The sequence below is a fragment of the Triturus cristatus genome, chromosome 3_2 (assembly GCF_964204655.1).
Source record: "Triturus cristatus chromosome 3_2, aTriCri1.1, whole genome shotgun sequence".
In the NCBI taxonomy this organism is placed as follows: Eukaryota; Metazoa; Chordata; class Amphibia; order Caudata; family Salamandridae; genus Triturus; species Triturus cristatus.
In genome coordinates, this window is record NC_140584.1 from 1,209,133,790 (window position 1) to 1,209,159,457 (window position 25,668).

General features: G+C 50.5%; 1 protein-coding gene across 1 annotated transcript in view; it reads right to left on the reverse strand.

Annotated features, from left to right (window-relative positions):
• STK11IP (serine/threonine kinase 11 interacting protein) overlaps positions 1-25,668 on the reverse strand; it is a 410,719-nt gene that overhangs the window by 41,576 nt on the left and 343,475 nt on the right. The window contains exons 20-22 of the mRNA XM_085650186.1: positions 15,122-15,237; positions 14,629-14,726; positions 9,711-9,889 (exon numbers count right to left, since the gene is read on the reverse strand). Coding sequence (XP_085506312.1) covers positions 9,711-9,889; positions 14,629-14,726; positions 15,122-15,237 — 393 coding nt within the window. The remainder of the gene's footprint in view (positions 1-9,710; positions 9,890-14,628; positions 14,727-15,121; positions 15,238-25,668) is intronic.

A 25,668-nucleotide genomic window follows, 5' to 3' on the forward strand; every position in this document is an offset into this window, starting at 1 on the left:
TTGCAAACCCCCATAGCTGCACCAATGAGTGCACCTGGTACATACCAATGCTTCACATGCACAGTGCTGTAAACCCAGCTGTGTACACGGTTACATTCATTTGTAGGCAGGTTAGTGCAAAATAAATCCCACATGTGAGAAAACCCAGAAAGAAGATTAACATCAAATGACAGTTCTAGTACCTTTTTTTATGTCTTAAGAAGCCAAATCAGAAAAGCCCCAAAACAGACTGGGCAACAGCAGCTCCACAGCCATGGCTCTGGTCGCAGTATCCGACTTGTCAAGAGTGGAGCGGAGTTTAGCAACGGTTTGCTACTTCCCCTCTGGCAGCAAAATTAACTATAGAGTGATAAAATGTGGACATCCCTTTCCATAACCCATGTTTGTATACCAAAAGAACTGGACCTGCATTTGTACTGTTGCTTGAGTTACAGGAAGTGAAGTCATCATAGGTGCTCAGACCTCATAGGTGCTCAGGCCTCATGGGTGCCTTGGCATCATGGGTGCTCAGGCATCATAGGTGCTCAGGCGTCATAGGTGCTCAGGCATCATAGGAAGCCATAGGTACTCAGTCGTCATAGGTGCTCGGGTGTCATAGGTACTCAGGCGTCATAGGTGCCTAGGTGTCATAGGTACTCAGGTGTCATAGGTAGTCAGGCGTCATAGGTACTCATGCATCATAGGTACTCAGGCACTCAAAGAAACTCGTAGGTACTCAGGCATCATAGGTACTAATAAGTACTCATGCACCATAGGTGTTCAGGCGTCATAGGTACTTGGCATCATAAGTGCTCAAGCGTCATAGGTACACAGGCATCATAGGTACCCACGTGTGGAGTAAGTGATTATTTATGAGGAATAATGAATGCAGCTGTATACATGTCTAGCCACATAATCCACCATTTTGGACATCTGAGGATAAGGCATGGAAGAGGTACTTTCAATGGCAGGGCAGAAGAGATGCACTGGCTGCCGGAAGTGGCCGAAGGAGTCTGTTACCTGATACCTGTTGAATGCATTTTAGTATTTAAGTGCCATAATCCTAAGAGCTAGCACCTAAATGAGGATTCAAATTCCATCATAACGCGGAATGCGTTCTTTTCAATGTGACATTTTTAAACACAAAAAGGGAAAATTACTCATTCGGTTCAGAGGATGGGGTCCCCGGAGCCTAATAAGGATTGGGGGAGGGGGAATGCCCCCCCCTTTATAATGTAATGCGGTCCCAGGACCAATTCTGGGGGAGGGTGTTTCAGGGCCAATTCTGGGGGATGGGGTCCCGGGTCCTATTCTGAGGGATGGGGTCCCGGGGCCAATTCTGGCAAATGGGGTCCTGGCGCCAATTCTGGGGGATGGGGTCTCGGGGCCAATTCAGGAATGTGAAGGGGGCTGCATGCTCCCTCCCCTTAATATATATTTTGCCCCAGGGGATGGGGTCCCTGGGGCCAAACCTACGCTGTGCACGCCAAAGCTGTGCGCGGTTTGGGGTTAGTAGGCTGCTTGGCGTTTGGCCACAGGGCTCTGCAGCAGACTACGCCCTGTGGCCATCACCCCGCAGCGCATGGCCAAAGGCCGTGCGCAGCGTGGGGCTGGCTGCCTGCGGAGAGTTGGAAGCTGAGCCTGGCTGTTAGACAGGACCTGTGGCTAAACCCAAGCCATGCATGACCAAAGGTGTTGACTGCTTCCAGGTGGCTGCCTGTTGGGAGTTGGAAACAGGGCCTGTGGAAAATGCCGCGCTGTGTGCAACAAAAGGCCGTGCGCAGCATGGGGTTGGCTGCTTGTGAGGGGGGGGGGGGGAAGGGCGGGGGGAATAGGAGGGGGCTGCAGGGGTTGGCCACAGGGTCGTGCATGGTGAGGAATTAGCTTTACATATGAAAATATAATATTTCTTTACATTTGAAAAATCCTAGATATTCACTGAAAAAACTAAAAGGTTAAAGTAACATAGTTAGGTGTGATTAAGAGGTATGTTTTTGGTTTACAAAAATGTAAAAAAATCACTGGAAAAAAACGAAAAGTTGAAGTAACTTCATAGTTAGGTGAATATGTCAGCAACAACATTTACGTTGTGAACTCGAAAAAAACACAGAAATTCACCAGTTATAGTTAGTTAGCAGCGCAGCGCTAACTACAACTTGCGTCCCCGCCATGCACTGCTTATGACGTCACATGACATCACTCATGACTTGCTAAATGACATCACTGATGACATAATGATGAAATCATCCAAGCTTCTTTTATACACACTACTCTATAAACTAGCATGGCATTAGAGACCTGAAAGTAAGTAGAAAATAGCTCAGAATAATATAAGGTGTCATTAATGCCAACTCCCTTAGGTGTAGAGAGCATGTGGTATGTGCAACATTGACCCTATGCCATACACTTCACAAGCAGCATAGTTCGTGTTAACAATCAACCACAGATATATTCTAAAACCTCATTAGCACACGGTGTTTAATCTGTGTACAACTGTTAAAGCCAAGTTTCTCAAGATACTCAACGTCTGTTCCAAAATGAATGCCTAACTACGGACAGCTTTTATCTGTATCAAACCCCTCACAGTCGCAAAAACCTACATTGAGAAAGAAATTGATATGAGTAGAAAAGTGGGTACTGTAAACAGTGCTTACTCTATGGAGAGAGTTTACTCTGTAGCACACTGTGAAACTCATGAGAAATACACCACAGAGTCAAACGTATCTACTAAGAACAGTGCACACTCTATGCAACACTTGTCAAAAAAGACACTATTGACTTAAAATAACAAAAGTCTGAAGGTGCCAACGATCATACTACCAGCAGCCTTCATACTGTGGTGAAAACGTCACGGACAGCCCATCTTCTTAAGCAAAAGAAGCGCATGTACATAGGTTAGGACCTGGTGCACACAGTCTCCTATGTTATGTAGAACTTGTCATGCTGAGACGATTCTCTCTAATAACTCACGGCTACTTACAATTCCTAGTACCTACTATGCACAATCTTTGCCTGTTAGAAACTTTTCCTGCAGAACTAAAAAAACTTGTGTGGAAAATGCTGAACACAAGTCGCCAACACGCACCTACACAGAGTTACTGTTCAATACAAATATGTATGACGTGTTCAAAACCTCTACAAACATGTGATGCATTAGGACCACATGTGTTTTATAAACACTTACACCCATTAGCAGGACACAGGGCGTAAAATGTTGGTAGAGAAGCAACATGGAAGTTATTCTCCACGATGTTAACTATATCACAAACTAACACACTCTTTGGATGATGTCATCAGTGATGTAATTTGAGAGGCCATCATTGATGCCATAAATGACGTCATAGAACATGTCATGAGCAATGTAATATGTGAAGTCATAGGCAGTGCATTGCGAGGGCACAAGTTAAAAACAGATCTTTTATTACACCTGTTTTTCTGTGAAAAACAAAAATATATATATATTCCACAATTCCTGGCGACGCTCCTCATGCGGCAAGAAAGAACACCAGTGCCATGGCCACAGTTTTGCTAAAGTGTGTTTATTTAGGCAACGATAAACACCCGACGCGTTTCGGAGTTAAACTCACTCCTTTCTCACGGGTACCTCCGAAACGCGTTGTGTGTTTATTGTTGCCTAAATAAACACACTTTAGCAAAACTGTGGCCATGGCACTGGTGTTCTTTCTCGCTGCATGAGGAGCGACGCCAGGAATTGTGGAATTTTTGGGGCTGGCTACCCCGCCGTTTAAAGTGGCTCGGACTCCGCCGAGGACTGTTTGTGGAGATAGATATATATATATGTTACTATGGTAAGATGATGAAAGAGGAGGTCCAGCACAGATCCCTGCTGCTGTAGATTCACACGTCTATTGAACAATGACCCAGCACCACTCTTCTTTAAGGCTGCTGGGGTGTGAAGGTGCCGCCTGTAAAGCCTCCGTAGAAGCTCCCCCTTCTCCCCCGTTCTCCGTGGCGCAATGAAGAGTTCAACCTCTATTCATTTATTGAACACATGAATCAGAAGATGAAGGATGTAAAAAACACAGAGGACTACAGGAGAAGCAGCAATAGACTCACAAGAAGTAACGTCCACTCACAGAAGGATAAAACACACTCAAAAGAGCCTTCAAACGTCCTCAGAATAGGCAGCGGCTGTTCCTCAGTCTGAGGTGCTGCGAGAGGCTCTTCCAAAGATGGAGGGAGCAGCTTTGATCCTCGGGACTCCTTTGCCAGGGGGGTCTGATCAAAATTTACATTTACATTTAATTTACATTTACCCTGGCAGTGGCGCACACTGCCGGTATTTAGGAGAGTAAAGTAAGCCCAAGCTGTAATAACCCACGGAATATGCAGAAAGCTTCCTGCAGAATCCTTCTTTGACTGGAAGAAAGTGTGAGGACAGTCTGGTCTCAGAACATATTCAGATCTACAGAGCCAGCATGCCACTCCCACTGCTCTTACCTGGACAGGGAGGAGCCACTGAATATTAGGTTCAGTCAGGCCTAGACAGAGATTCCCTCCATGCTCCCAATGCGCTGGAGCACAGGCACTAACCACTGGTGTTTCGGTCAGGCCTAGACAGAGATTGCCTCCATGCTCCCAATGCGCCGGACACAGGCGCTAACCACTTGTGCTTCAGGCGGGCCTAGATACAGATCGCCTCCATGCTCCCAATGCGCCGGAGCACAGGCGCTAACCACTGGTGCTTCAGTCAGGCCTAGATAGAGATCGCCTCCATGCTCCCAATGCGCCGGAGCACAGGAGCTAACCACTGGTGTTTCAGTCAGGCCTAGACAGAGATTCCCTCCATGCTCCCAATGCGCCGGAGCACAGGCGCTAACCACTGGTGTTTCAGTCAGGCCTAGACAGAGATTGCCTCCATGCTCCCAATGCGCCGGACACAGGCGCTAACCACTGGTGCTTCAGGCGGGCCTAGATACAGATCGCCTCCATGCTCCCAATGCGCCGGAGCACAGGCGCTAACCACTGGTGCTTCAGTCAGGCCTAGACAGAGATTCCCTCCATGCTCCCAATGCGCCGGAGCACAGGCGCTAACCACTGGTGTTTCAGTCAGGCCTAGACAGAGATTGCCTCCATGCTCCCAATGCGCCGGACACATGCGCTAACCACTGGTGCTTCGGTCAGGCCTAGCTAGAGACTGCCTCCATGCTCCCAATGCGCATGAGCACAGGCGCTAACCACTGGTGCTTCAGGTGGGCCTAGACAGAGATCGCCTCCATGCTCCCAATGCGCCGGAGCACAGGCGCTAACCACTGGTGCTTCAGGTGGGCCTAGACAGAGTTTGCCTCCATGCTCCCAATGCGCCGGAGCACAGGCACTAACCACTGGTGCTTCAGGTGGGCCTAGACAGAGATTCCCTCCATGCTCCCAACGCCCCTTAGCACCGGCGCTAACCACTGGTGTTTCAGTCAGGCCTAGACAGAGATCGCCTCCATGCTCACAATGCGCATGAGCACAGGCGCTAACCACTGGTGCTTCGGTCAGGCCTAGATAGAGATCGCCTCCATGCTCCCAATGCGCCGGAGCACAGGCGCTAACCACTGGTGCTTCAGTCAGGCCTAGATAGAGATCGCCTCCATGCTCCCAATGCGCCGGAGCACAGGAGCTAACCACTGGTGTTTCAGTCAGGCCTAGACAGAGATTCCCTCCATGCTCCCAATGCGCCGGAGCACAGGCACTAACCACTGGTGTTTCAGTCAGGCCTAGACAGAGATTGCCTCCATGCTCCCAATGCGCCGGACACAGGCGCTAACCACTGGTGCTTCAGGCGGGCCTAGATACAGATCGCCTCCATGCTCCCAATGCGCCGGAGCACAGGCGCTAACCACTGGTGCTTCAGTCAGGCCTAGACAGAGATTCCCTCCATGCTCCCAATGCGCCGGAGCACAGGCGCTAACCACTGGTGTTTCAGTCAGGCCTAGACAGAGATTGCCTCCATGCTCCCAATGCGCCGGACACAGGCGCTAACCACTGGTGCTTCGGTCAGGCCTAGCTAGAGACTGCCTCCATGCTCCCAATGCGCATGAGCACAGGCGCTAACCACTGGTGCTTCAGGTGGGCCTAGACAGAGATCGCCTCCATGCTCCCAATGCGCCGGAGCACAGGCGCTAACCACTGGTGCTTCAGGTGGGCCTAGACAGAGTTTGCCTCCATGCTCCCAATGCGCCGGAGCACAGGCACTAACCACTGGTGCTTCAGGTGGGCCTAGACAGAGATTCCCTCCATGCTCCCAACGCCCCTTAGCACCGGCGCTAACCACTGGTGTTTCAGTCAGGCCTAGACAGAGATCGCCTCCATGCTCACAATGCGCATGAGCACAGGCGCTAACCACTGGTGCTTCGGTCAGGCCTAGATAGAGATCGCCTCCATGCTCCCAATGCGCCGGAGCACAGGCACTAACCACTGGTGTTTCAGTCAGGCCTAGATAGAGATTGCCTCCATGCTCCCAATGCGCCAGAGCACAGGAGCTAACCACTGGTGTGTCAGTCAGGCCTAGACAGAGATTGCTTCCATGCTCCCAATGCGCCGGAGCACAGGCGCTAACCACTGGTGTTTCAGTCAGGCCTAGATAGAGATTGCCTCCATGCTCCCAATGCGCCAGAGCACAGGCGCTAACCACTGGTGTTCCAGGTGGGCCTAGACAGAGATCGCCTCCATGCTCCCAATGCGCCGGAGAGCAGGCGCTAACCACTGGTGCTTCAGTCAGGCCTAGATATAGATTGCTTCCATGCTCCCAATGCGCCAGAGCACAGGCGCTAACCACTGGTGTTTCAGTCGGGCCTAGACAGATTGCCTCCATGCTCCCAATGCGCCGGACACAGGCGCTAACCACTGGTGCTTCAGGCAGGCATAGACAGAGATTGCTTCCATGCTCCCAATGCGCCGGAGCACAGGCGCTAGCCACTGGTGTTTCAGGTGGGCCTAGACAGAGATTGCCTCCATGCTCCCAATGTGCCGGAGCACCGGCGCTAAGCACTGGTGCTTCAGGCAGGCCTAGATAGAGATTGCTTCCATGCTCCCAATGCGCCGGACACAGGCGCTAACCACTGGTGCTTCAGGCAGGCCTAGATAGAGATTGCTTCCATGCTCCCAATGCGCCGGACACAGGCGCTAACCACTGGTGCTTCAGTCAGGCCTAGATAGAGATTGCCTCCATGCTCCCAATGCACCACAGCACAGGCGCTAACCACTGGTGTTTCAGTCAGGCCTAGACAGAGATTCCCTCCATGCTCCCAACGCCCCTTAGCACCGGCGCTAACCACTGGTGCTTCTGTCAGGCCTAGACAGAGATTGCCTCCTTGCTCCCAATGCGCCAGAGCACAGGTGCTAACCACTGGTGTTTCAGTCAGGCCTAGACAGAGATTCCCTCCATGCTCCCAACGCCCCTTAGCACCGTTGCTAACCACTGGTGTTTCAGTCAGGCCTAGACAGAGATCGCCTCCATGCTCACAATGCGCATGAGCACAGGCGCTAACCACTGGTGCTTCGGTCAGGCCTAGATAGAGATCGCCTCCATGCTCCCAATGCGCCGGAGCACAGGCACTAACCACTGGTGTTTCAGTCACGCCTAGATAGAGATTGCCTCCATGCTCCCTATGCGCCAGAGCACAGGCGCTAACCACTGGTGTTTCAGTCAGGCCTAGACAGAGATTGCTTCCATGCTCACAATGCGCCGGAGCACAGGCGCTAACCACTGGTGTTTCAGTCAGGCCTAGATAGAGATCGCCTCCATGCTCCCAATGCGCCGGAGCACAGGCACTAACCACTGGTGTTTCAGTCAGGCCTAGATAGAGATTGCCTCCATGCTCCCAATGCGCCAGAGCACAGGCGCTAACCACTGGTGTTTCAGGTGGGCCTAGACAGAGATTCCCTCCATGCTCCCAACGCCCCTTAGCACCGGCGCTAACCACTGGTGTTTCAGTCAGGCCTAGACAGAGATCGCCTCCATGCTCACAATGCGCATGAGCACAGGCGCTAACCACTGGTGCTTCGGTCAGGCCTAGATAGAGATCGCCTCCATGCTCCCAATGCGCCGGAGCACAGGCACTAACCACTGGTGTTTCAGTCAGGCCTAGATAGAGATTGCCTCCATGCTCCCAATGCGCCAGAGCACAGGAGCTAACCACTGGTGTTTCAGTCAGGCCTAGACAGAGATTGCTTCCATGCTCACAATGCGCCGGAGCACAGGCGCTAACCACTGGTGTTTCAGTCAGGCCTAGATAGAGATCGCCTCCATGCTCCCAATGCGCCAGAGCACAGGCACTAACCACTGGTGTTTCAGTCAGGCCTAGATAGAGATTGCCTCCATGCTCCCAATGCGCCAGAGCACAGGCGCTAACCACTGGTGCTTCAGGTGGGCCTAGACAGAGATTGCTTCCATGCTCCCAATGCGCTGGAGCAATGGCACTAACCACTAGTGTTTCAGGCGGGCCTAGATACAGATCGCCTCCATGCTCACAATGCGCCGGAGCACCGGCGCTAAGCACTGGTGCTTCAGGCAGGCCTAGACAGAGATTGCTTCCATGCTCCCAATGCGCTGGAGCAATGGCACTAACCACTAGTGTTTCAGGCGGGCCTAGATACAGATCGCCTCCATGCTCACAATGCGCCAGAGCACAGGCGCTAACCACTGGTGCTTCAGTCAGGCCTAGATAGAGATTGCTTCCATGCTCCCAATGCGCCGGAGCACAGGCGCTAACCACTGGTGCTTCAGTCAGGCCTAGATAGAGATTGCTTCCATGCTCCCAATGCGCCGGAGCACAGGCGCTAGCCACTGGTGTTTCAGGTGGGCCTAGACAGAGATTGCCTCCATGCTCCCAATGTGCCGGAGCACCGGCGCTAAGCACTGGTGCTTCAGGCAGGCCTAGACAGAGATTGCCTCCATGCTCACAATGCGCCGGAGCACAGGAGCTAACCACTGGTGCTTCAGTCAGGCCTAGATAGAGATTGCTTCCATGCTCACAATGCGCCGGAGCACAGGCACTAACCACTGGTGTCCTACACTGACAGTTGTGAATGGCAAGAATCTCTTCGAGGAAGCAGCGCTGCAGGCTACACGCAGACTAGGTCTTCTGAATGAGTGCTTCTAACTACACCTCAGATGTTTCTACCTGCTGAACATCAGATGCCATGGGAGCCAAACGAGCAAGCTGGAATTCTTGGTGCCAGCATTGGCTATTTCCTCGAATATCTATGCCGTGTTCCATTCACGTTCATGGAAATGGTCGTCACCAAGCAGTGAGTGGCAGGAGGTACTCTCTGATGGAGTTGCAAGACTACAGTGCCGGGGGGGGGATCCAGCACCTCCCCTTCTGTACCCAGGAGACTGCTGCTACCCTCTGTGCTAGTGACGGGTGGGGGGAGGGGGAGAAGACACTTTTAGTTATCATGAGCAGCCCGGGCAGCCCCTGCCTGTCTTGGTCACTGCAGAGGGAGAGACAGCCACTCACCATGCACCAAACAGTGCTCAGTCCCTCTTAATGTACCTCACTCTGCATCAGTCAGTATGATCCCTGTAGTGGGGCAAACCTCCCACCATCGAAAGATCATTCTGCCATAAAGCATTTGCCTTTTAAAGATTTTTGAGACATTGCCCCCTTTTAGAAGCCACCCAAAGCACTTTAGCATCCCAGTTTTGCTCAGTGCCACCCGCCCTCCACCTATTAGTCTTCAATACAATTCCTTGTCTTCTTCAAATTCTAGGTACTCACCCCGGAAGCACTGGTAGAACTTATCACAGCGGATCTGGTTCCGGATCAGGAGGCTGTACGATGTCGGGGGATGTTCAAATCCCATGTGCAGGATCTGGCCCCAAAGACCAAACTCCAAGTGCATTAAAGAAGTCAGCTGATGTGTGGCCCTCTTCCCAAGCCAGTTTGAAGGCGGGCCCCTGCAATTGGAAATTAGATAACAGTCAACCTGTTACTCAGGAGGAGCCCTCTTGGCAACTGGTACAACCTATCATAGAATGTAGAAACATATGATCACAGCATATGGACTTATAGGACAACCCTCAGCCTGCATTGCTAGGCCATGACCTAAAGTCGCCGTCTCCATCTTGCACATCTCAGTAGAGTCAACGTTCCAACACAATCCATTGCAGCCAGAGCTCCTATGTCATAGTAACCACCTCCCGTACACCATCCACTGCATCCTGCATTCCAGTCATCCCCATATCCAGACGCCTACACCACTTACGCACACAAGAACTCATACACAATGTTTAATGTCTAAGCTCCAACACTACAGTAACCAGCTCCTCTACACCATCCACTCATTCTTCCATTCCAAACATTTCTACATCCTGAGCGCCTACACTATTCCCACACTCAAGTACTCCTACACTATGACCAGTAATCCTACACCATGAAGATGATCAAGCACTCCTACCCCATCTTCACTGCCAGTGCTGCTACACTGTAGTCACCAGCTGCTCTCCATCATCCGCTGTTTCTAGCATGGAGTTCATCCCCCACATTCAGTGCTCGAACACCATATTACCCAGCTCCTCTACATCCCCTGTATATCTAGGATGCAATTCACCCTCCACATCCTGAGCCCCTACTCAATCCTTCCTACAACATAGTGATGAACCTCTCTATATCGTCGTTTATAGCAAGTATGCAATTTACCCCCCCCCCCAACCGAGTGCTCCTGCACCGTGCACACACCAAAGCACCCCTACACCACCTTACACTGTTCCACAGCACATCACAGTCCGCACTGCTCCGCAGCCGCAGCTCTTATGCCTTCCCTATACCATCTTCAACAAACCCCACAAGAGAGTGTGCCTACCCTAATATAACTCTGCCAGCAGCCCTTCCCGTGACGGAATTCTGAATTTACAAACGTAGAGCCATTCACCCCAGTTCGACTCTATTAATCCATAGATTTTCACTGGTTGACTGGTCTGCCCAAGATGGCGGTCCTCCTCTAAGCTGCCTTCATCACCTGCATGCCCTTTGCTCTCTGTTTGTTTGCCACACATCTGTAAATGTTTGATGGCAGCTATTGAAGCTGAACCGTGAGCCATGACAGGAAAGGACAGGAGAAGAGGGCTCGTAAGGACCAGCAGAGACTGGCATGCAGGTTGGTCAGTAGAGAGTGGGAAGAAAGGTACAGCAGCAGAGACTAGGATTGGACAACAAACAGCAGCAGAATATGCACTCGGAGTTGGACAGCAGAGGGAGAAGGGGAGGAAGCGATGTGAGATGACCAGCAGAGTGAGAAGGGGAGGAAGCGATGTGAGATGACCAGCAGAGGGAGAAGGGGAGGAAGCGATGTGAGATGACCAGCAGAGGGAGAAGGGGAGGAAGCGATGTGAGATGACCAGCAGAGGGAGAAGGGGAGGAAGCGATGTGAGATGACCAGCAGAGTGAGAAGGGCAGGAAGCGATGTGAGATGACCAGCAGAGGGAGAAGGGGAGGAAGCGATGTGAGATGACCAGCAGAGGGAGAAGGGGAGGAAGCGATGTGAGATGACCAGCAGAGGGAGAAGGGGAGGAAGCGATGTGAGATGACCAGCAGAGGGAGAAGGGGAGGAAGCGATGTGAGATGACCAGCAGAGGGAGAAGGGGAGGAAGCGATGTGAGTTGACCAGCAGAGGGAGGAGTGGAGGTTGCGACGCGAGTTGACCAGCAGAGGGCAGCTGTAGCAAATCTGCATTTTCTGCAAGGTCTTCCCAGAATATTCCTCCTTTTTTGGGCGCTATTTTTGCTGCCTTTATGAACTTTACCACTACTAAACAGTAATAAACCGCCTGTGTGTCTCTTCTGAAGCATGTGCTGTACATTGGAACTCCCTATCTAGCCTATTTAATTTCTCTAGAAGTCCATTGTAAATGGCGCCTACTGTGTGCCTTTGGCCTGGACATTACAATGTCATATGTGCACTGCAGTGTGTATTTACACCACCCAGAGACATGATAAAAATATACATCTGCCAGGGGCACCACAGTGCTCTGTCTGGGCTATGGATTCAATGTACTGAGCGACTGCATGGCACATGCCTTTGCTATGTAGGAAAAGCCCATTTTTATATATTCATTCTAAGTGTGCATTGTACGCCCCCAAGGCAGATTGCTTATGTATTTATATGTATATTTAAAAAAGGAGAACAGTCATATTGGTGTGAGTGTGCCCTCACACTGAAATAAAACCCCAAAGATATTTCACTACGTATTCCTGGCTAGACGTTTCCCTAATAAACCCATGTAGGATTAGAATCTTTATTTTAAACATGCCCTTAGAAATGGTCTAGACAATGCTATAAAGTTATTTCCTGCTTAGTTTACGAAAACGAACTTAATTGTGAAATCAGATTTTTGATAACCTAAAAGTAACTTTGTAAAATGGTACTTCAGGCTGCCTGAGCAAGAACTAGCTTAAAGCCAGTGTTGCTGCTCATCACACCCCGTGCTGGAATACACATCCTTGCCTGGGAGACCCTGGTTCAGACAACGATCGCCTGCCTCTAGGTGCAGGAAATGGATGCTAACTGCTGACCACTTAGTGAATCTGGGAGTGGACCAGACAAGTTTTCAGAAGGGTAAGCTTTTAGCATTACCTCTTGACTTTGGGACGCCAGAGAGTTTCTCCTATTAATTCCCAGTACTCTCAGAAAGCCAGTCGCCAGTCACAGCAGGAGGGAAGGACAGTTCTGTCGCCCATTACGTCTCCAGAGCTGGAATAACATAACTTGGCTGGGAGAATTACTGAGCTTTGCCTCTAAGTCGAGGAAAGATCAGAGGGTGTTCACCACTGATCCCTTAGCAAGGATTAGCTATCCGGGAGTAGACAGGAACAGTTGGAAGGACAAAGGGCAGCTTGAGCACTACCTCTGGACTAGAAAATGCAGAGAAGGCGTCTACTAACCATTCCCAGGAGCCTCCAAGAAAGCTAGTCGCTTGTCACTGTAGGAGGAAAAGGCAGGTCTGCCACTCATCACATCTCCAGAGCTGGAATACACACCCTTGTTTGGTAGAATTAACAACTCTGGCTGAGAGGACAATGGTTGCCTGCTGGGCCCAGGAAAGGCCAGAGGGTGTTCACCACTGATCCCTTAGCAAGGATTAGCTATCCAGGAGCAGACAGGAACAGTTGGAAGGCCAAAGGGCAGCTTGAGCCCTACCTCTGGACTAGAAAATGCAGAGAAGGCGTCTACTAACCATTCCCAGGAGCCTCCAAGAAAGCTAGTCGCTTGTCACTGTAGGAGGAAAAGGCAGGTCTGCCACTCATCACATCTCCAGAGCTGGAATACACACCCTTGTTTGGTAGAATTAACAACTCTGGCTGAGAGGACAATGGTTTGCTGCTGGGCCCAGGAAAGGCCAGAGGGGTTTCACCACTGATCCCTTAGCAAGGATTAGCTATCCAGGAGCAGACAGGAACAGTTGGAAAGACAAAGGGCAGCTTGAGTACTACCTCTTTTGACTTGGAGATGCTAGGAATGGATTCTTCCATTCATCCCCCAGGCCGTCCCTTGGCAGTCGGGCTCCACCCACAGAAGAGAGAAACCCAGTTTGACCCGGTCAGGTAGGGAAGGGGCCAGAGCTGAACAAACCCTCGCTTGGTGGCAGCTGGATCCTGACATGTTAAGACAGGGGATACTGGTTCATTTTACTGGAACGGAATTGCTGTAAAAGGAGGTTGGGGAGACGGGAAGGATATAGTTATGATTGGGCTGCAGATTTTCTCCAGTTACTAGCTAGTGCGTAGGGTAAATCGGGCACCTCAACCTCGGCCTCCTGGGAACATTCCTAGACCTGGGAAGACTCCAGCTGGAAGTGGCAGCCATGTTGGAAGAAGTATCCTGCCTTCTGACTCCTGCTAGAACAAGAGGACTTACACAAGTACTCCCAGGGACCGGAACTGGTCTCCATGGGTCAGGTGGTTAGTCTCCTGTTTATGTGCTTAAGGGATGCTAAAAGCAGGAAGACTTCTGACTCCAGGAGGGCGCAAATAATTGAAGAGGACTAGACCATTCACGAGACCTGGCTGGAGGGAGACGTGGTGCCCAGAAGCCTTCCATGAGTTGTTGGGGGCTTCCAGAATAACCAAAAGAAGCTGTTCTAATAGTTGGGGAATAGTCTTAAGGTAAAAACTAAAACCAGGGACACACACCTGGTGTAGGCGACCTAGGCTCCATCGCAGTTGGCTGAAATTGCCTAGATTCTGACCTACCACAAACTGTCGATTTTCCGCAGTGCTTTACAATTCTAGAAATTTTCTGTCTTAAAACGTAAAAAATTATATCTCTGGTTCCCCTTGGATTTTGATGATCTTGTCGTCTTTTTTCTCATTAAATTATTACCTATTCATCAAAATTGGTTTGAGAATTTTATTGTGTTGTGTTCTTACCTTAAGACTGTTGGCACTACTCAAACATAGCACACACTTCTCTAGGGACAGCTCTTGTTTGAACAATTACTACTAGGGGTTGAGCAGAGATTGTCTTAGACTTGTGTTTTGACCTAACCGGAGTGGGTTTATAAAGTCGGTAAGGATGCCTCCCTCCCAAACCAATAACCTCATATCTGACAGTAGCGGGAGGCGGCGCTGCAGACTGGACACCAGCCACACCTGGACCTATGAACTGGACCATAAACTGGTAGCACAGGAGATTCACTTACCGTACTTCTGCAGTGATTTCCATCATGTAAAGTCGATGTTCTGAGATGACAACAAGAGCAGAAAATTCTCCTTCTTTCCCAAACTGCACCACAGGCACCTTGAGATGAAAAAGGAGTTCAGTATAGGAGGATGGCAGGAAAGACAGATGCAACTATAGCAGTGGAAGGGTAGAGAAATATCCCTCAGTGCTGGAACTGAAAGAGTACGTTGGCACCAGGGGACCGATTGGGGAGACTCAAATGACAGATGTTCACTATGTAGAGAAGGGAACTGTGACAGGGGACACAAACACAAAGCAAAGGAACAGTTTGCACAAGGGAGCCAAACACAATAGAAATACGGGACAGTTTTCACAGGGGAGACGGATCCACTGGAGAGAAACAACACTATGCACTGGGGATATAGCAAATTGTAAGAAGACAAACTGTGAAAGGAATATAACCGCAGAAACAGGGTGCAGGGAGTATACACATAGATGCTCTGTTTGTTTACCTGCAGGAAGCACTGGAATTCCTCCATGTTATCCTCAAATACCTCAACATCTAAGTAGAGCTTCAGACGGTGATCCACAGTGCGGAAATCATTCATCCGCAGCATGAAGTTCATGGCTGGGGGGAAACAATGTGCAGGCAATGAGTCTGCCTTGTAAATTTCTAACTCTCCCTGAATATCAATGTACTTGGAGACAATCCATCCCATATCCCATCACATACTATTTATGCGGTTATTTCAATTTACTATTATTGCCACGCTGGCATGAAGGTTCTGATGTCAGCTAGAACATGCTGCAGGATGAGGAAACTCAGGCAAGGCAATACAGTAGAGTAACCAACACCCATCTGGGCCACCCAGACCTACGCATTCTAGGCGACCTCAACATATGGTGTGAAAAGAAGAATCTAAGCACAACCACAGCTATTACAGCCAACCATGAAGCCTTCAACCCACAACAAATCATTTCTGACCCTAATCACTGCACAGGACACACTAAATAGATGTCCTATTTGCAGCCCTAGGACAAACAAGAGTTATAGACAAATTCCCCATTTATTTATTTAAAGAGTTTTATATAGTGTTGGCAAGACCCAAGGGTATCAGAGCGCTTTACAACATTGGCACAGGCAATAATATCAGACCGCAATAAGTAAAAGTAAATAACGTAGTCAGGCGTTGCATCTGGATTTGTGTTGAGAGAAGCACAACAATCTATACATAGAGCGGTGTAGAGATTTCCAATATGCGCTAGACTTTACAGTCCAGAGGGTGTAGGTGCCGAGCGAGGAGGAGATCCTTTAGTTTTCTCTTGAAGGTCATGTAGGAGGGGTTGGTCCTGAGATCTACTGATCTTCCAGATTTTGGGGGCCTTACCTGACAAGGAGCGAGACAGGGTTTGTTGTTTATGCTTCTTTGGGAGGGGGGTGAGAAGTAGGGTGTTGGTGCTTCTTAGGTTTCTCGACTGGCCTACCTTAGTGAGTCTGGCCGCCAGGTGGGCTGGATTACCAGTGTGAAGGACTTTGTGAGTGAGACAAGCAGTTTTGAAGGGTCAGGGAACTTCAATTGGGAGACACTTTAGATCTTTCTGGGAGAAGGAGGAGGGGGATGTGATTGTGCCTTTTGGCTCCGGTGACCATCCTTGCTGCTGCGTTTAGAGTGGTTCTCAGGGGAGCAAAGTGAGACTTTACTTGAAGCTAGAGCGAACAGAACATCATCACTTTCAGGATCTACACACTTGTCAATAGCAACACTTCGAAGACAACTGAAACTCACAAAAAAGTCTCCGATAAGCAATGGGAAAAACTAGCCATCTATCAACTCAACACGCATCTTGGAAAAAAAACAATGAACATGTGGCTGAAAGACATGCACATATTTTACAACTAGACCTCCCCTGCTCTAGAATGAGACCAACTCCACATACTACAATGCAAATGGAGGGAATCAGGAGATGAAACTGAAAAAAGCACGCTATACAACAATAAAAGACCCCACGAAAGAGACATCAGACCCACAAAGACACCACCACTCCACACTCATAGCTGAAGCAGAGCACGCTTCTCAGTTACTCCATGACATTCTAACAGAGTTCCCCGATCTAGAGTGTCTAAACACCAAGAACCACAATCACAAGACTTCTGTGACAAAATGTCTAATGCACAGATCTCAAAAATTAAAAAGATTAAAAATTACCTTAAGGAGAATGCGGAGAACACCACTACAATGGATGACTTACCCACCTCAGGAAGAGACTACATTAATCATCCTTCAATACATACCTTCAAAAACCTGTACAAAAAGAGTTGCTCAATATTATCTACGCAGCCAGACCATCAGGGCCTCCATCAGACCCAGCACCGATATCCTTCTCTCAACCTGTGCAGGGGAGGCAGCCAGATACCTACTCAAGTCCCTGGAACTAGGTTCATTCTCAGCTGAGCTGACAACTTCCTAAATCACACCTCGCCTCAAAAAGAAAAACCTCGAACCATGTGACCCAGCAAACTACAGGCTCACATCAAATGGACCAGTCTTAGTAAAAAGTTGTTAAAGAGCAGTGTTTTCTAACCTCTCTAACTTTACCTAACATTATGGATCAAGCTGCCGTGCTACTTCTGGATTTATCCACTGCAATTGGCTCCGTCCACCACCACGTGGTACTGCAAAGACTCCTTGATCTTGAAATTGGTGAAAATGCTCTAAAATGGATTACTTCTGATCTCACAAACAGACAAAGAGTAGTGTACCGACCCCCTTCATATCACCTCCTCACACACAACACTGGAGTTCCTCAGGTGTCCATCATATCTCATCTATTACTCAACATCTACCTAAAGCACCCTGCCAAATCGGAATACATCCTACAATCTCACCTGCTAGAACTATGCAGATGACACTTGAAGCATTCTAAAATAGGATAGCTCTGAACACCCCTACAATTCACAACTCAATGACTGCCTGCGTGCCATAAACACATAGATGACAAAGAACCATCTAAAACTCAATACTGCAGAGACAGATGATGACCCGTGGACAGTGGCAAAAGTATCAGCCTATCACTATATGGCCCGAGGAACTTCAACCCTGCCCAAGAACATCAAGAGAAGTTAGAAACCTAGGATTAACCCATGGATTCAGACTTATCCGCGATGTACAAGTTACTTACCTTCGGTAACGATGTATCTGGTAGAGACAATTCTAGCTGCAGATTCCTTAACGTAGAATTATCCCCAGGTGTGAGACTGGATCCGGCAAATCTTTTGCCACAGCATCTCTGCTCGCCGGGGGCAGTACCACGTGACTCCGCCCTGACATCGTCCGCGGACATGACGTCAGCGAGGTCACATAAGTCCCACCCCGGCGTGCTGACGTCAGTTTTCTTCAGAGAACTTTTCCGCGCCACAACACGGAGCCATCACAAACAAAACTGTGAGAGTATGGGAACAGTGTACGAAAAATCAGTGAAACAAAAAGGGAAGAAGCGAATGGTCAGGAACTGCACCATTAGGCACAGTGCCAAGCACTGCGTCACAAAGTCATGGAAAGGAAGGAGCAGAACACCGCTCTGAGAAGCAACCCAGCAAAGCAAAGGCGATATCCCCCCTAGAGACAGAAAAACATGTGAAAAATGTCGGGGCAGACAACAGAAAGTCTGCAACCACAATCCATAACAGTGAAGGGCAACAAGTCCAGAACAGATGAGGAACTACAAATCACCCCCAAGACAACACCAGCAAGGAGTGCAGTATCCCCTGTAAAAAGCTAAGGGCTGAGGCAAAGCCAAGAGACCCCAACCCAGAGGAGTGCAGAGGAGTCAGAAACCCCAAGCAACGAAACAAAAGGGGAGAAGATATGGGTAGGCCCCACACTGGAAGAACCAGGGTGCAGGGATGCAACAGTACATATGAACCTACCGACCAATTACCAGAAAGGAAGGAGTGGATCAAATAAACAGAACGAAGCATCCCGCTAGGGAGGAAGAGAGAGAGAGCACCCTCAGAAGACAAATGCCACCCGGAGGGAGGTGAGTGCAGAAGACCACGCTGAAGGGTCCTCACAGAACAGGGAGGAAGGGAGGGCCGTGAAGGATTCTGTGGCTAGAAACGTCTCTACCAGATACATCGTTACCGAAGCGAAGTAACTTGTACATCTGATAGAGACTACTAGCTGCAGATTCCTTAACGTAGAATAGATACCCTAGCCATACCCAGAGGGGAGGAGGGGTGCGAGAGAACCTCACCAGCTTGGAAGAACACAGGGGATGTGTTATGAGGACAGGAAGGACGGCCCAGCCCCCTCCAAGCATAAGTAAACAAGGAGAAGGGAAGGCCAGTATACCAGAAGCCTAACCGAGGAGCAAAGGGCGTCCGCCAGAAAACCCGGAGGGACAGACAGCACCCAGCGAGTACCAAAGGAAGAAAAGAACCACCCGCAAATCCAAGGAGAAGATGAGGAACGGAGGCAGAGCCCGACCCAGGAGAACACACACAGTGAAGGAGACAGCTGAACGGGTGTCCGTCCCGAGGTAGTGAACAAGGCAGGTAAGGCTCCACAGCCAATAAGCGCAGACGTGAGAAGAAAGACACAGACGCGCAAGCTCCAGCAAAGCAAGGGACAGGACCGCACGCTTACACGCCGAGGCCCTCGGAAGTGGACCAGAACTACCAGGTGTGAGCAGCAGACAGGTGGCAAATACTACGAAGTAGCGTGCCCAGAACAAGCTGAGCGCAAGACGAAGACAGAGGCAAGGGAACCCCAGAACAAGCCCTAGAGAAGGGCTGTCCCAGTAGCACCACCCGGCCCACGAAGAGAAGTGGGACCGGCCAGAAGATAAAGAGACGCATGTAGTACAGACCGAAAGCCGACAACCAGAACACAGGAGAGCACCAGGAATAACCTATCCCCCTTGGAACACAAGGCAGAGGCCCAGGCCGAAACGGCGGATAACAAGGTGTCAACACCAAGACACGACGCCGTAAACGACATGACAAAAGTCGGTCTGGCGACCCAGAGGCTGAAGAGGGAAGGCAAAACACCCAGGATCAGATATCCCGCAGGAACAAGGGTAAAATGGACAACAGGCAAACCCTGTAGAAGAAGGATAGAAACACCATCGAATACTGAGCGGGACAGAACCTGGAGCAGCGCAAGCTGCGCTAAGGCGGAAGAAAAAGAGAGACCGCACCAAGCGGTATACAGTGACGCCAGGAAAACGCGAGAAACCCGAGAAGGTATTCACACCCGCCCAGCTTAAGACAGAGCTATACAATAGCCAACAAGTACCCCACCTAGGGTATGACTCGCCCCAAAACAAAACAGGGAAACCCGCAGCAAAGGTCAAGAACATAAAATACCTGTGGAAAACACCACAGGCGGCTTACCAACCAGCCAAACAATACACAGAGGGTCCAATCTGAGGACTTATACAGCTTCACTAACAGCCAAAAATCACTCACCACAAAGCTGAAGGGCTGAACCAGCAGCCAAAAGAACAGAGGGGCCAACTTAAGGACCCTGAAGACATTCCAAGCTGCACACAACACTCAGATGGGCCAACGAAACACAAGGCCCCAAAGAGAAAGGTGGGATAAACGCCTCCCATAAGACACCTGAGGACCGACAAGCCGAAGCTTACGGAGGGGGAGGGGGACAGAGCCCCGCAAGGAGTCGCTGAATAGCGGAGTCCACGTGGGTGTGAAATAACAGAGTCCCATCAAAAGGCAGGTCAACAAGACGCTCCCGAACATTCTCCGGAAAGACGCCATCCCGCAACCAAGCATGGCGGCGGAGGGCCACAGAACTCGCCATAGCTCGGGCGAGAGAATCAGAGACGTCCAAGGCTGAACGGAGAATAAATGTAGCTAAGTTCCGACCATACCGCACATGGTGCCGCAGATCAGCGCGGGCACCCTCGTGGGAGGTGCGAGACAGAAGGGACTCCGCGAAATCCCACAGGTCGGAAGTAGCCCTGGCCAACACACAAAGTGTGTTGAGCACGCGCAGAGCAGCACTAGTGGAGGCGAAAATGTTACGCCCCCAGGAGTCCAACCACCAGGCATCCCGTGACAGAGGGAGCAGCACCGAAGGCAAGGAAGGAAAAGCAGCCCGCAGGTCAGGGCCCTGGGCAGATGGGTGGGAAAAAAGGCAGACTGGATCGTGCAGGGCAGGCAGTGAAGGAGCGGCTGAGGCACCGGATCCCCCGTAGCAGGACGCACCGAGGCTCCCAGAAGAGAGTTGTGGAGCGAAGCTTCAAATGGGAGAAGCGGCTCCCCTCCACCAGAGCCCTGGTGGAGAACCTCCAACAAGTGGTCCGTTGGGAGTGGGAAAGCAACTCCTCCGTGGGCGAAGGCTGCAAACTAAGCCGCCCGTCCCCGTGCCCTGCTGGAGGAAGAAAAGGCCAACTCTGTAGGATGGAAGACCCATGGACGAGTGAGGGGCCTGAGGGGTCTCTGGAGAAGGCGGAGAAGCTTGCGGGGCAGTCAACTGCAGGGAGCGGAACAGCGGGTCCGGGGTCTGTGGATGCGGAGACGGCGTAGAACCTTCCCTGGAAGCCGCCGGGGAAAAAGCAACGATACGGCGTCCAGTCTCCGGTGAAGAAGAGACAAGGAGAGGACAATCCTCCGGAGAGGAAGGGACATCCGGAGAAGAGTCGACGATCCGACAATGGGACGGCGCCGGGGAGTCCACCACAGGAACCGGTATGTCCTCGATTGGCACCAAAGCGTCCACCAGGGGTGCCGAGTCGACCTTCACCACCACGTGCCTCATCGGAGAAGGGGGCAGGGTCGGAGTCGAAGGGGCCAATCAACGGTGCCGAAACGGTGCCGGCTCGACCTATGACGAGGCAGCCGCCTGCGCAGAGGACCGAGAGGGACTCGGGGAGGCGCCCTGGGTCCCGGCCTCCACCCGCGGCACCACAAGGGCTGGGGAGGAAAGATGTCGGCGCCGGAAAGGCGTCGGCTCGGCCACCGGTAAGACAGCTGCCTGCCCAGAGGACGGAGGGGGACTCTGGGACGAGCTGTGAGTCCCTGCGACCTCCTGTGACACCACAGGGAACCCCGCAGGGCTTTGCGGCGAGGCAGAGACACCGTGGGTCGTTGAAGGGAACCCTATAGGGCCGCACCTCGACGACACTGCACCTCCAAAACCTGAAGCCGAACTTGTCAGACGGCGAGTCCGCAGAAGGCCCCACACATTGTGAGGGATCCACGGATGTCTCAGGAAGAGGAGGGGCCCCAAAGAAGCCTGCAGAGCCATAGCGTAGGCCTTCATCTGGGCCCTTGTCGCCCCAATGCCAGGAAACAGCAGATAGAGTGGCGACGGGCGAGGGCGCACGTCCCGAGAGTAACCCGCGCACTCTGCAGAAGGAGGACAGGGCCTCTGTGGCAAGCTGAAGGACTTACCAGCTGAAGGACTTACCAGCAGGCGAACAAAGCCCATGGGACCTCGGTGAAGGATGATGCCACAGCCAATATCGGCGGCGTCTGAACCCTTCCGAGGTAGGAGACGGATGCTGCGACGAGACCGATCTGGACAAGCGGGCCAAAAGCAATTTCATCCGGCGCTCTCGCCAGGACTATGGCTTGAGATGCTGACAAGCTTTGCAGTCCGTAGAATCATGGTGCTCGCCCAAACACCACATACAAATGAGGTGAGGGTCCATCGCCGACATCCGACGCGTACAAGAAGCACACGTCTTGAAACCCGTAGGCATTGCACACTGTTCTCCAACTCAAAGGCGTTAAAAGAGGCCTGAAAACAGGTCAAGGGAACACACTCTGGATCCGCGTTGCACGCGGAAAAGAAGGAAACTGACATCAGCGCGCCGGGGTGGGACTTATGTGACCTCGCTGACATCATGTCCGCGGACGACGTCAGGGCTGGGTCGCGTGGTACCGCCCCCGGCGTGCAGAGATGCTGTGGCAAAAGATTTTCTGGATCCAGTCTCACGCCTGGGGATATTTCTACGTTAAGGAATCTGTGGCTAGTAATCTCTATCAGATACCTTGTTTTAACAACGTCACAAATAGGGTGTTCTATACAATGAAAACACTACGTCACATCTTACCATACGTTGCATACCAACAAACGGTAAGCCACCCTCACACTCGTAATCTCCAAGCTGGACTACGCCAACAGCCTATTCCTTGGCAAACTCCCATTCAACACAAGCACAACACAACTCGTCAAAATGCTGCCACAAGGCTTCTTTTCCGCATTCACCCACGAGAACGCAAGACTCCAGCTCTGCAATCGCTCCACTGGCTACCAATAGCTAGAGGAGTAATGCTCAAGGCACTCTGCAGTGTCCACAAAGACTCCCAAGGGAAAGGCCCGCTATACCTACAAGCTAACTTCAAGCAAAACAAACAAAGCAGAACACTGTGCTCCTGGCTTGAACCCCTTCATACCACCTCACCATAAGAAACTCGCAGCAGGCACTGTTTTCTCATTAAAAGCTGTCCAGCTCTGGAACTCACCGCTAGCCAGCATTAGAAGTATCCAGGAGCAGGAAAGAACAAGTTACTTACCTTTGGTAACGCTCCTTCTTGTAGAGACTACGTAGCCGCAGATTTCTTCCCTTTAAATATTCCCCAAACATCAGATTGGATCTGAAACGTTTTCAGTAGTACGGGCGGTGTCCTGCTCTGGAAATGATGTGTGGGGCCTATATAGGTGCTACTCCTGTGTGCGGACAACAGTTGCTTTGAGACTGTTTGCGCCCTTAGACACACAGCATCAAAAGCAAATCGGTAGACAGTGTACAGATTGAGGAATATGCAGCTAGATAGCGTCTCTATCAGAAAGAGCGTTACCAAAGTGAAGTATCTTGTTGTTCTTATAGAGACTTATAGCTTTAGATTCCTTTCCCTTTGAATAGACACCAAAGCAGTAACCATTTGGAGGTGGGTCTGTGAGTGGACTCAAACCAGAAAGTCCTGCAGGATAGAACAGGCAAAATCCTCCTCCCTGAACCAGACTGTCCAGAAAATAGTGCTTTATGACCGTGTGGAAGGAAGCTCAAGTCGCTACCTGGCAGATGTCTAGGACAGGGACTCCATGTTCTAACACAGTGGTAGTAGCTTTGGCTCTAGTAGAATGAGCACGCAGTCCTTCTGGTGGCTGCTGTTTAGCCAGTGCGTGGCAGATCTTTATGCAGAACACAGTCCAGCGGGAGACGGTTCTCTTTTGCAGCACCTTGTCTTTTTTCACACCTAGCGAACCACAAAAAGATTTGATTGTCCACCCGGTGTTCCGTGGTACTATCGTTGTAGAAGCTCAGTGCTCTCCAGGGATCCAAGCGATGGACTCTCTCCTCCTCTTTCCGGCAGTGATGGTTTGACCAACTTGGAAAGGCGTTACAACCTTCGGCAGTATTGATACAAGAGTCCACAGAACCGGTTTATATGGAAAGGAAGTCTTGTAAGGTGGATTGACACAAAGCGACTGGAGCTCACTCATTAGCCATGCTGAGGTGATGGTAACGAGGAACACAGCATTGTTTGTGAGGAGCCGTATGGAGCAGCTGTGAAGTGCCACGAACGCAGTTGACATCAGATGCGCGAGTAGCAGATTAAGGTTTCATTGGGGCATCAAAAAAGGGGGATGCAGGAACATATATGAATGTCCTTTAAAAAAAAAAAAAACATCACAACTGGTGATTTAAACAATGAAGGCTGATGTGGTAATTATAAGTAGGTCGAAAGGGCTGAAACATAACCCTTAACTGTGCCCATAGCCAAGCTGAAAGATAATCACTGACTGTGCACAAAGTAAAGCCTTGTCGGGTACGAGAAAGAACAAACAGCAGACCATCAGATAACTTGGAATGGTGGAGGTCAATCTGGCCTGTGCTGCGTCAAACCACAAATTTGTCTCAACGACAGGCGTACACAGTTTTCATCGAGGGGTGACTGGCTGCCAAGATGACAACAATCACCTTCGGAGGAAGGGCAAAGGTGTTCAGCTGTCGCCGCTCAATCCCAAGAAAGGAGGCGATTGTGAAGGCCCAGGTGCAGAACCCTGCCCTGTTGTTGTGACAGCAGGTCCTTCCAGAGGGGCAGCCTGATTGAAGGACATATGCTCAAGCCCATGAGTCCTGGATACCATAATCTTCGTGGCCAATCTGGAGCCACGAGGATGGCTTGGGCCTTAGCTGTCCTGATCTTGAGAACTCAGTGCAGGAGTGGTATTGGCGGAGAGGCATACATGGGCCCATGTTCCACTCGCGGCCGAACACTTCTCTGAGGGAGAGATGACTAGAAAGCTTCAACACGCAGAAGTGCTGACATTGCACATAACTGGCTGTGGTAAACAGATCAAGCCATTGTTCTCCCCATGAGAAGGATCATAGCCTGAATGTCTTGGATTCTCGATCTCCAAGGAAAGGCACAAAATCGAACCATGTCCAGAATGGCTCCAATGAAGGGGAGCGTCTGAGAAGGAGTCAGGTGTGACTTCGGCACATGATAGTGTACCCAAAGTTGACTAGATGTTCGCTATAGTATGGAGTTGGTTGACAACTTCAAAGGGACAGGCCCGCCTTCAACAGCCAGTCATTGAGGTGGGGAAAGACTGACACCTGAAGAATATTCAAAAGGTGAGAATCAGTGGCTAGAAGTCTCGGTCAGAACATGGCTATTTCCTAGAAAAGTACACCACCCACATTCCAGCAACAGAGCCCAGAAAACAGTCAACCTTAAGGGCCAGCCTCAGCTTACAACTCATGAAGTACAAGCAATCCAACCAGCAAACTGTTTTCGATTTGTAGTTAAGCAAGAAGGGCTGTGCTGCGGCTCGCCATGGTATTATATAGTTATATTCTTGCATATGTAACAGTTATGGCCCACAATAAATACAAAACCATAAAATCAGCATACTGAAAACCATAAAATTGTATCATCCAACACACCGCAAAGCACTGCCTCCCATAACATGATCACGGCACCTTGATGGTCATCATGCATGGAAACGCTTCCTACATAGGGTCAAAGCAAAGACAACATCCTATCCAACATACACTCTACACAGTTTAGCGAGCTACT